This window comes from Psammomys obesus, unplaced genomic scaffold (assembly GCF_907164565.1).
Source record: "Psammomys obesus unplaced genomic scaffold, mPsaObe1.curated_primary_1811, whole genome shotgun sequence".
Classification (NCBI taxonomy): Eukaryota; Metazoa; Chordata; class Mammalia; order Rodentia; family Muridae; genus Psammomys; species Psammomys obesus.
This window is the reverse complement of record NW_026585687.1, coordinates 391,302-401,707: the sequence shown is the minus strand read 5'-3', so window position 1 is coordinate 401,707 and position 10,406 is coordinate 391,302. Positions and strand designations below refer to the sequence as shown.

At 40.5% G+C, this 10,406-nt stretch overlaps 1 protein-coding gene across 1 annotated transcript; it reads right to left on the bottom strand.

Moving 5' to 3' along the window:
• Nucleotides 1-1,312: 1,312 nt before the first annotated feature.
• On the bottom strand, nucleotides 1,313-9,431 carry LOC129665426 (testis-specific protein TSX-like). The gene is made up of 6 exons (XM_055592067.1): nucleotides 9,338-9,431; nucleotides 8,433-8,468; nucleotides 7,637-7,673; nucleotides 6,303-6,384; nucleotides 3,351-3,454; nucleotides 1,313-1,391 (listed from the first exon to the last, which is right to left on the bottom strand). The coding sequence occupies exons 1-6, from the start codon at nucleotides 9,429-9,431 to the stop codon at nucleotides 1,313-1,315; spliced, it is 432 nt and encodes a 143-aa protein (XP_055448042.1).
• Nucleotides 9,432-10,406: the final 975 nt, after the last annotated feature.

The following is a 10,406-nucleotide window of genomic DNA, read 5'->3' as shown; positions in this document are numbered from 1 at the left end:
AGTCACCACAAGAACTATAATTTTTTTTTCCTTTGTGTGAAATGTGATTTTAGCTTTTAAGACAAACTTACGATAGAGAAGTCACATTGATTTATTTAACAAAGTTCAGTAGTACCTAATGCCAGGTTTAGCCAAGGTAACTATTCTCCTTCTAGAAAAATGTTCATAGTGTTTTGTTATTATTATTTTTAAAAATTCTATGTCTCTGTGTGGGTATATGCTCATGAGTACTAGTACCTATGGAGATGAGGGTCCCCTGGAGCTATAGGTGATTATGAGCAGCTTGACACAGAGGTTGGGGACCAAACTTGGGTCCTTTGTAAAAGCAATATGAGCCCTTAGCTATAGAAACATCTCTCCAGCCTCATGGGTTTAGTTCTTTATAGGAGATACATTTCCCTTTTTTCTCCATTCTTCCCAGTCAGAACTTGGAGAGTGTGTGGGTCAGAGGGTCTAGTCTGTATTCTCAGAGCTCAACTGCTCTGGAAAGTCAGAGCCTAAGAGATGGGATTCTAGGAGCAAGATTGGGGACCAAGTTTTTGCTCAAGTTCTCCTAGCTGCTAGTCCCTTACTGTGTATTACCTTTACAATGGAAGCCTCAGGAATTCTGGCTCCAGGGTAGGGTTAGCAGTGTACTCTAGTGGGGTCTGAACATAGCTATCAAGACCCTACAAACCTGACTGCCTTAAATTCTCCCAGTTCCTTCCAGTTCTCACTTCCTCTTTCTCTGGGAAACTATTACCCTCAACCCAGTCCCTACAGGTTGAACTGGCTTGCCGGGGCTCCTCCTTGTCCAGATTGCAGAGCACTGAACTTGGTTTGTTAATACAGGGGTGCTTATCTGGAGATATCTGAGTGAGCTACATCCTGATTATCCCTTGATTGTCTTTCCTATTATTTATTTAGTTGTTCATCTACTTATTTATTTATTTTAGTTTTTTTGGGACAGGGTTTCTCTGTGTCGGCTTGGCTGTCCGGGCTTTGTTTTGCTTTGCAGGCCAGGCTGACCTTGAACTCAGAGATCCTCCTGCCTCTGCCTCCCTTTGCGCTGAGATTACAGGTGAATGCAACTAAGAGCTTTATTTGTTTATCTGTTTGTTTGGTAGGGTCTCACTATGTAGCCCTAGCTCTTCTAGAACTCACAGATACCTGCCTGCTTATCTGGGTGCTGGAGCGCTGGGCTTACAGGTGTGCACCACGACACCTGGCTTATAATGCCTTTAATTTTTTTTACTCCTTAATTTTATTTTTATGAGTATGAATGTTTTCCCTGTATGTATGCCAGGCTGCAATGTATGACTTCAATAACAATCTAAAGGGCAGGAAAGATACCTGATGAAGACGCTTCCAGGTTACGGTCAGCTTTCAAGTTGCGATTAGTGAGCATCTCCCTAGAATACAGAGATTAGTGTAATCAATTGTCAATTGGCTGACAACAACAATTTAGACAGAAAAGTCATTTATGCACACATGTGAAAATACGACCCATTCATATTTGAACTAAAAAATGTTTTCTTACTAAAAAGAATGGGGATGTGAATTTTACATTTTCACTTCAGTGATAAGGTATCTTCTTATCAATGATAAACAGAAAAGACCAAAGAAAAAGTAGCAGTTTTGAGAAGAGTTTTATTAGAACAGGAAACAGGACAGGAGCCTACCACAGAGGGCCTCTGAAAGACTCTACCTAGCAGTATATCAAAGCAGATGCTGAAGTTCATAACCTCAGGGAATCCTATGAAAGAAGGGGGAGATAAAAAGACCTGGAGAGGACAGGAGCTCCACAAGGAGAGCAACAGAACCAAAAAATGTGGGCACAGGGGTCTTTTCTGAGATTGATACTCCAACCAAGGACCATGCATGGAGATTACCTAGAACCCCTGTAGCCCATGGTAGCTCAGTGTGCAAGTGTCTTCCCTAGTAATGGGAACAGGGACTGTCTCTGACATGAACTCGGTGGCTGGCTCTTTGATCACTTCTTCCTGAGGGGGGAACAAGCCTTACCAGGCCACAGAGGAAGACAGTGCAGCCAGTCTTGATGAGACCTGACACACTAGGGTCAGATGGAAGGGGAAGAGGACCTCCCTTATCAGTGGCCTTGGAGAGGGGTACCAGAGGAGATGAGGGAGGAAAAGCAGAATTGGGAGGGAATGAGGGAGGGAGCTACAGCTGGGATATAAAATAAATAAACTGTAATTAATATAAAAATTAAAATTAAAATAGAAAAGAATTTTATTAGAGCTACTTCTATCTTATCAAATAGTGAAAAAAAAAAGAAGAAAGAAAAGGGGTGGAAGTGGGGAATTGCACAAAATTAGGACATTTAGCCATGCAAAAAGCAGGCTATATCTACCTCTACCATCTTTGAGACAGGCTTTTATATGTAGGTCTAACTGGCTTGGAAGCCACTATGTAGATTAGGCTCTCCATAGCTCTCCAAAAGAAAGCTGAGTGTGGCAGTGTACATCTACCATCCCAGAGCTGGTGAGGCGGAGGCAGGACTGATTTTGAGCTCAAGGCCAATTCCACCAGCACTCTGGCAGGCAGAGGCAAGCGGAAGCCACTACGTTGAACACGTTGGCCTAGAACTCAGAGATTCTCCTGCTTCTGCCTCCCAGGTGCTGGGTGGGATTAGAGGTGTGCACGATCTTAACTGACTAGTTCTCTATTTTAATAGAAAAAAGGCAAGCATCAAATTGTACTTCTGCTAGCACTTGGCAAAATAGCCGTACTAAAAGAACAGAGCATGAAACTTCTCGAGAACACTGCTTGCACTCAAGAGAAGCTGCATTAGTAGAAATAGAAAATCTCTTTCCCTCTTTACTTCTTTGTAAATTATTATTTTTTATTTTTTAACAATTTCTTCACCTTATATTGTATCGATTGTAGCCCCCCTCCCTTAACTTTTCTTGGTCCCATCCTCCCTCCCTCTTTTCCCCTATCCCCTTCCCCTAAGTGCACCAAGAAGGGGAGTTCTTCTCCGCTGCCATCTGCCCCTAGCTCAGTCTCTTTTACCCTTTGAACTCTGATCTCCTACAAAAAAAAAAAAAAAAAAAAAAAGAGAGCCATGCTCACAAAAGCAAAATCCTAAATAATTTCATACCAAAATCATCTGTGCGAAAAGGTACACATAAAACAGAGGGAGTGAAAACAAAGTCCTCTATAAAGCAGTGACAGCATATTACAAACTGGTGTGTGGGACAGTTATCACTAAAGGTGTCATCATCTTCCTACATTTCTTTTCAGCTGACACCAAGGATAAGATTAAGTACAGTTACTAGAGAGATCACTCCTATTGTACTTCTTCTCTCTGGATGCCCCACAACCCAAGGACACTTAAGGTTACATACATATACTTGGAGGGGTTGGTGTTAATATTCCCGATGATCACATTCACATTGTCGTCAACATCACTGTCACTGTGGTTGGTCTCATTATCATCTTCAACATATCCCTATAGAGTGATAAAGACACAGGGGAAAGTCAAAATGAAATAGACAGAACTTTTGGCTGCCAAAAGAAGACTTCTGTCCTAACGTTAGTCCTAGAGTTGACACTCTTAACTTATGAAAATATAGTTGAGACAAAGCTTAGTAAGCAGTTGTACCTTATAACTAGACTGCTGTCTCTCTCCCACATCAAGGTAAATATCTTGATAACTTTTGAGAAAATAGGCTTTGGTAGATTGATCAAGTAACGGTAGATTGGTCACCTTAATGAAAGTACCAGACACTCAGAAGAAACTTGAGTTGGTTCTAGAATATTGTAGTGGCGTTGATTGCGGACTATAATCCTCAATTGACTTTTATAACTACTGACATTTATTTTCTTTCTTTCAAAACCCCCAAAGGAAATTGGAATGTGCTGATGCACACCTGCAGTCCCAGCACTGGTGAGGTAGAGACAGGACTGAGAGCTCAAAGCCAGCTTTTAATCCCAGCCTTCAGGAGGCAGAGGCAAGCAGATTTCTGTGAGTTCAAAGCCAGTCTGGTCTACCATAGTGAGTTCTGGTACAACCAGGGCTGCACAGTGAGACCTTGTGTCAAAAAATTAAAGAGAGAGAGAAGCACATGTGTGGAGGGTCAGAAGGCAAGTTTCAATAGTTGGCTTTCACCTTCTATCTTGTTTGGGACAGCTCTTGCTTCTTCCATGCTGCATACTGCAGGCTAGCTGGCCTACAAGCTTCCAGACAACTGTCTCTGCCTCCTATCTCACCATAGGAATGCTGGAATCACATATTCAAGACACCACACCTGGCTTCTTAAAAGTTTTTTATGGGCTGAAAAACCATTTCACAGACCTACATTTTTAGAAACTGGTAATAAAATTATACAGTGTTCTAGAAGCTGGATGAAACACAGCAAGGTGCAATCATGCTTTACAGTGTATTCAGGTTGTGTATTACCCAGGAAAATCCTTAGGGTATTTAAGAAAAAGAATGTATAACCATTCATGTATATAACTATTTTATACTAAACATGTATATTTCTATTAAATTTCATATTTTAAAATTGGGCCCATTCAAAACTGACAAGATTTTTTTTTTTTTGGTCTTACTATATTAGATTTACCCTCTTACATGGAACATAAAATACATAACATGTTGAAGGCCAAGGAGATGTCTTAGTGGCTAAAGGTGCTAGCCATGTAAGCCTGGCAACCTATGTTTGATCCTCAAAAACCATGGAAAAAAGAGCAAGATATGTGGAGCCAGCAATACGACTCAGGAACATTCCACCAAGACTAAGCCTAACAGCCTGAGTTTGATCCCTGAGGAGTACATGGTGCAAGGACTTACATCTTTAAGTTGTCCTCGTACTTCCAAGCAAAATACCCAAATATACACACACAAACACAGAGAGAATAAATAAATACGTATAATTATATATAATATATATATATATATATATATAATTTTTAAAGATTTATTTGTAACTGTATGAGTGTATACATAAGTGATAGTGCCTTCAGGGGCCAATGATGAGATTCTCTGAGTTACAAGTTACAAGTGCTTGTAAGCGTTACAAGGGGAGTGCTGGGACTTGAACTCAAGGCCTCTGGACTAGCAGTGAGAACTCTTTAAGTGCTGCGCTACCTCTCCAGCCCATATTGCATTCATTTTAGAAAGCCCCCCTTGAAATTTTTCCAAATAAATCTGTGGGGAGAGCTGGGAGGAGTGAAGGGAAAGAAAAACGGAGATCCAGATGTATGAGAGAAGAATTAAAAAAAAAAATCCAAAAAATCTGATATGTATTTAGAGAACTGGAATGGTGAAGGAGCTCTAAATCAAATCATATAAAGGACTTGTGGTGGTGAGACCAATCCCAGAAGATTTAGGGCTAATATAATAGTGAGGCTTGGGGCTAGAGAGATGGCCCCAGTGGTTAAGAATGCTGTTCCTTTTCTAGAGGACCAAAGTCTGATATCAGCACCTACATTAGCTGGCTCATGATCACTTGCAACTCCAGCTACAGGAAGAGCCAATGCCCTATGCCTTTGGCCTCTGTGGACACCTGAGCTCAGGTGCACCTATCACAAATACATGCATACACATCATTAAAAATAAAATAGATTATATATAATGAAATTGTAAAAAAAAATTTAAAAATGGATCTTTAAAAGTTTGAAGGCCTATTTCATGGAAGCAATATTAGATTTGTTGTACTAATTAACGGTTCAGAGGAGCTAAATTCAAATGAATGGTTTAAAAGTATAGCAAGACAGCTCTCTACTAAGCATAAGTAAAACATTCTGCAATTGTTGAGCTACTCAAGGATCTAACAGCTTTCCTTGGGAAGTACCATGTAATCTCATACTGCAATTCTCCAAGTAATTCAAGCATAGTATGGCTTACTAGACCACATGATCATCCGTGTGATCGATTTCTAAACAGTTTGGAGACATGTGAACATATTTAGGGCCTGGTTTTCAAAAGGGTAAATTACATGGGCATATTTGTTTTCTTCTACTCTTGCTTCTAAAAGTATTTCTACCAACAGGTAGGGAAAGAACAAAAAAGAAAGAAAAAGAAAAAGAAAGAAAGAAAGAAGACACTCTTTAAGTAATTATCTGTTCGTGCACCCATCTATCCCCTTTATAAAGCTCTAACAGAAGAATTTACGGGAGAAAAAAAAAAACTATCATCAGTTAAATATATTCTTAGTGTGTTAGCTTTCAGCAGACATCATTATCCTAAGACCATATCTATTCTATCATGTTTAGAGTCCATCCACCCTTGACATTTGATGTGTTTTTCAGGTTCCCACATCTTCTTGTATTTCTGTTTCCCTTGTCTTACTTACAGGTTGGCAAGTGTTGCTCTCAGCAGCGATGCTGACTTTGTTCTCTTGGAGAATATCTTGCAGGCGAAGAAATTCAGCATGACTAGAGAAAAGTGTCATGATAATTAACACACTGGAAAGTTATTTCCTCGACATCAGATTACATGCAATTCAGAAACCCACGTGCTAGTCAGTCACTTGAAGTACAACCAGAGGCTAAAACTAAATGCTTGAATAATCATGATTGAATTCAGAAAGTGCATTGAACAGAATATAAAAACTGAAGGGAACGAACGATGGGGCTGGAGAGATGGCTCAATGGTTAAGAGCATTGGCTGTTTTTCTAGAGATCCTGAGTTCAATTCCCAGCAACCACATGGTGGTTCACAAGTATCTACAATGAAATATGGTGCTTTCTTCTGGTGGGAAGTTGTACATGCAGACACAATATTTTATACCGAATAAATAAAAGAAATAAATCTTTTTTAAAAAGAGCTGAAGGGTGTCACCTAGACCAACTGAAATACTGAGTTGAATTTGTTTTGACTGTACTTTATTTTTCTAGTTTAATAACTGACTCACTTGATATATGTAATTTGCTTCCCAAACACTTTACTTTAAAAAGCTTCAGTTTTGGAATTTTATCCAGTTAGTTCTTATTTTTGGTACAGGTCACAATTACTGGCCTAATTTTGATCCCCCTCATTCCTAATAGAAACAGATTTGTCAGTGGTCACTGTTTTAACTATGTTGAGATTTTGACCCTAGACCATCCAAAACAGAGAAGGTGGGCTTTTCTAGGCAATCTAGACCATGATTCTGCAAGCAGGTGTGGCTGTGCTTATGTTCCCACCGTCTGCTCGAATCATCTACTGTTTTCTCTTTGAGTTTCTAGGAATTCAGTTATTGGTTCCCTGAGCCATTGTGCCTTATTCATCATCAGTTGATCTAGCAGCTAGAATGTGCCTGGCCTTGGAAAGAGTCCCACTGAAAACTGAGTACAGAAGAGAAATTGCTATCCACTGGGCTCATAACAAGGGCTTCAGAACACCATATCCAAAGAAAACATTTCTGTCTTACTTCAGTTGCACATTAAAAAAAAAAAAAAAAAAAAAAAGACATATCCAGTTAGCAGTATCAATCAGTGAAAATACCAAAGGCCTTGGGGGGAAAAAATATATGACAGATTCCTAGCTACTGCTTTAAAATGTCTCATGGAAGTGTTCATTTATGTTCTGTTTATAAAATCAGGTAGCAAGGTAGTCTAGGATGTACTCTTTGTTCACTTGGGTTGAAATCAGCTGCCAGCACAAAGGTGACCATTGTTAATGTGAATAAAATGTTGGATGACTTACCCTAGTGATTCATCTTCTTTCTTATCGGTGTTATTGCCTGTAATCATGAAAAATAAAATGTGAAAATAAATCAAAGGGAGGTAGGAAGGAGAAGAAGTGGGGTTAGAAGGTCTCTTGGGCTTGACCTGCTGGGGCCAGGAGACCTTAACATGCAGAATGATATTGCTAAAGCTAAATACAACTGAGATTTTGTTAACAGCCTATGGAATAGTTGAAGGAGAAGCAGCAATAATGACCAATTTTGGAATTGGGATTTGTGGTAATACTATTGGACCTGTTAAAACTAACAAGGACATAAGAGGAAAAAATATTTTAAAAAGTTGTCCTTTACTACTTTTTTTAGTGATTTAAATTTTCTATTCATATATACTAAGAAAATTGTTTTCATTTATTCTTTTGGCTGTATATAAGCAAACTTGCAAAAATTCCTTTGCCCCTAAATTACTGTGGGTATTGAGCATATTTAACACTTTAGGAATCAAGTTATTTTCTTGACACAAATGAAGTGAAATGAGCTGAAAAAGGAAGATGCAGAAAGGTAACTGAGTTCATCTGAAGGTCTTGCCCACTCCACCCAGAGAAGTACTTTTGTGAGAGCTAATGGAAAAGACCTGCTGGAGTTTGTTCCTACGAAGGCTTAAAATTTTTTTAAAGGCCTACACTAGGAAAACATAAAGCAAAGCAAAACAAAACCAAAAAAAAAAAAAAAAAAAAAAAACCCAACAACAGAACAACAAAACAACAACCAAAAATCCCAGGGTGGAGTTAGGAGTGGATTTCAAAATGGAATACTTGCCCACTGCTGAGGAAGGCCTAGGCTTGATTCCCAAAACTGAAAGAAACAAGAAAAAATGGCAAAATGAGGTTTAAAACATATACAGAATCAAATGCAAACCTCCCCCCCTCAAAACCCTCATATTTAATGCATTAGAAGTCAAAGCACTTGAAAGCCATCTTCACATTCATCATTGCATGTTCTAGGAGGTACAGGGGCAAGAATGTGCATACCTGTGGCAACTGAGGCTGTTATTTGGGAAGGTTAGCTACTCCGAGGCAGGGTCTTACCGTATGGCTGTAGCAGGCATGGAGATCTCTATGTAGACCAAGCTAGCCTCAGACTCACAGAGATCTGCCTGCCTCTGCCTCCTGAGTGCTGAGATTCAAAGCCATGCTCTGCTATCACCGGGCTTCCTGCTCGCTTTCTTACGGTAAAAATGTAAATCAAAAGAATCTGTTAAATGTCTCAGTTTATAGGACTTTTGTTGTTGTTGAGCGTGTCCTTCAATTTGATCTGGGAGCAATACCAGATCACCCACATTAAAGGAGAAAGTAGAAACGGGACAGAAACTACAGGCTCATACCAGAACACGCTCATCTGCACCAACGATTCTTTCCACCAGTCACCACACAGTTCAGTATTCGATAAGTTAGTTCATTCGTCAAAGTTTGTGTTAGTCATCATTCTGATTGCCTCCAGTTAAAGAGAATTTTTGATTTAGTTTGGCAGTTTTAGAGAAAATTGAGGATCCTAGGATGATATTACTTAAAAACCAGGAGAGAGGTGGCATGGGAAATGAAAAACCTGGGGATGTATGAGATGTTTTCCCCTTTGTTTCTGGGGAATTTGAAAAAAAGTGTCCCTGAACTCATGCCAAGAGTCATGTTCCTCCTTTCAGTAACCTTAAAAAAGGAGGTCTTTACCTTTGAAAAGCCAGTGTTCTTCATCTTCATACTCTTGAAGTTCCACGGCAGTGCACTCCGTGTCAGACTTCTGAGGCTCCTGTTTTTCAGACATCTCTGTAGGATTAAGCTCCTATATTTGGGAACAGGACAGGGAGGAGACCTGTTAGAGGAGCTGACCCTCCAGTCGTGGTGGGTGCTAGCTATGAGTGAAGGCCTGATGGTCTCTGCCAGAGCTTCAAGCTTTCATCACACAGCCACAGGGTGTCAAATGTGTTTGTGATGAAGCAGAGGGTGGGGCTAGGGAGGGGTCATGTTAAGGGGGCGGGGTCCAGAGAGAGCCCAGAGTGTTGGGAATGGGTAGAACCAGAGAAGGACACACCTCTGTAGTACCTTAAAAGCTTATCCTCCGCCGAGGTCTTAGAAAACACTGACATTAAAGTTTCCCTTCAGCTAAGGTGGAGGAATTAAGAAAAACCTCCGTGATCTAGTTAGTGTTGGGGTGAGGTGGTAGGTCCTATACGGCTTCCTTTTACTGGATCAGGTACCAGACATCCCAACTTAATGCTGGTCCTTCCCAATTGACCCTTACCTACATTTTTGTTTGTTTGTTTGTTTGTTTGTTTAACCAGCACTTCTTGTATAGAAGAGGAGGTTGCGTGGGATCCATTGGCAGTGGTGTTGGGACAATATGCCGGCTGCGAATCAGTATGTGGGAGGTGAGGCCCGGAGGCGATGAAATAGGCTGGGAACAGGTAGGGAGTTCTTGGGGTGGGGGTGGGGGGGCGTATAAGATGAGATAATGTTGCGTGTCTGTGGTATCCTACACCCTACCCTCTGAGGGTAAAAAAATAGAGGAAAAAAAATAGCGGCTGGGTTCTTTCTCAGCTGGGGTGGAAACATCTGAGGGCTATGGTGTATGTAGGTGGCACTCTTACACCCCTCCTTTCATCGTGTCAGACACCGGAACTCCCTACCTTACAAAGGCCGCGGGACCACACCATGGAGGTTGACCTTCCTTATCAACGAACCAGCACAGAATGTTAGTGTTCCCAACAGAACAGAACATACTGTGTGGGTGGTTCCTACG

What these genes read in the sequence shown, in the direction of transcription:
- LOC129665426 (XM_055592067.1), bottom strand. Translation starts at nt 9,431, where the DNA reads ATGTCTGAAAAACAGGAGCCTCAGAAGTCTGACACGGAGTGCACTGCC. An exon ending in AGAACACTGGCTTTTCAAAG is followed by an intron (nt 8,469 to 9,337) that starts GTAAAGACCTCC and finishes TGTTTCTTTCAG; the next exon opens with TTTTGGGAATCAAGCCTAGG. An exon ending in AAAGAAGATGAATCACTAGG is followed by an intron (nt 6,385 to 7,636) that starts GTAAGTCATCCA and finishes ACTTTTCTCTAG; the next exon opens with TCATGCTGAATTTCTTCGCC.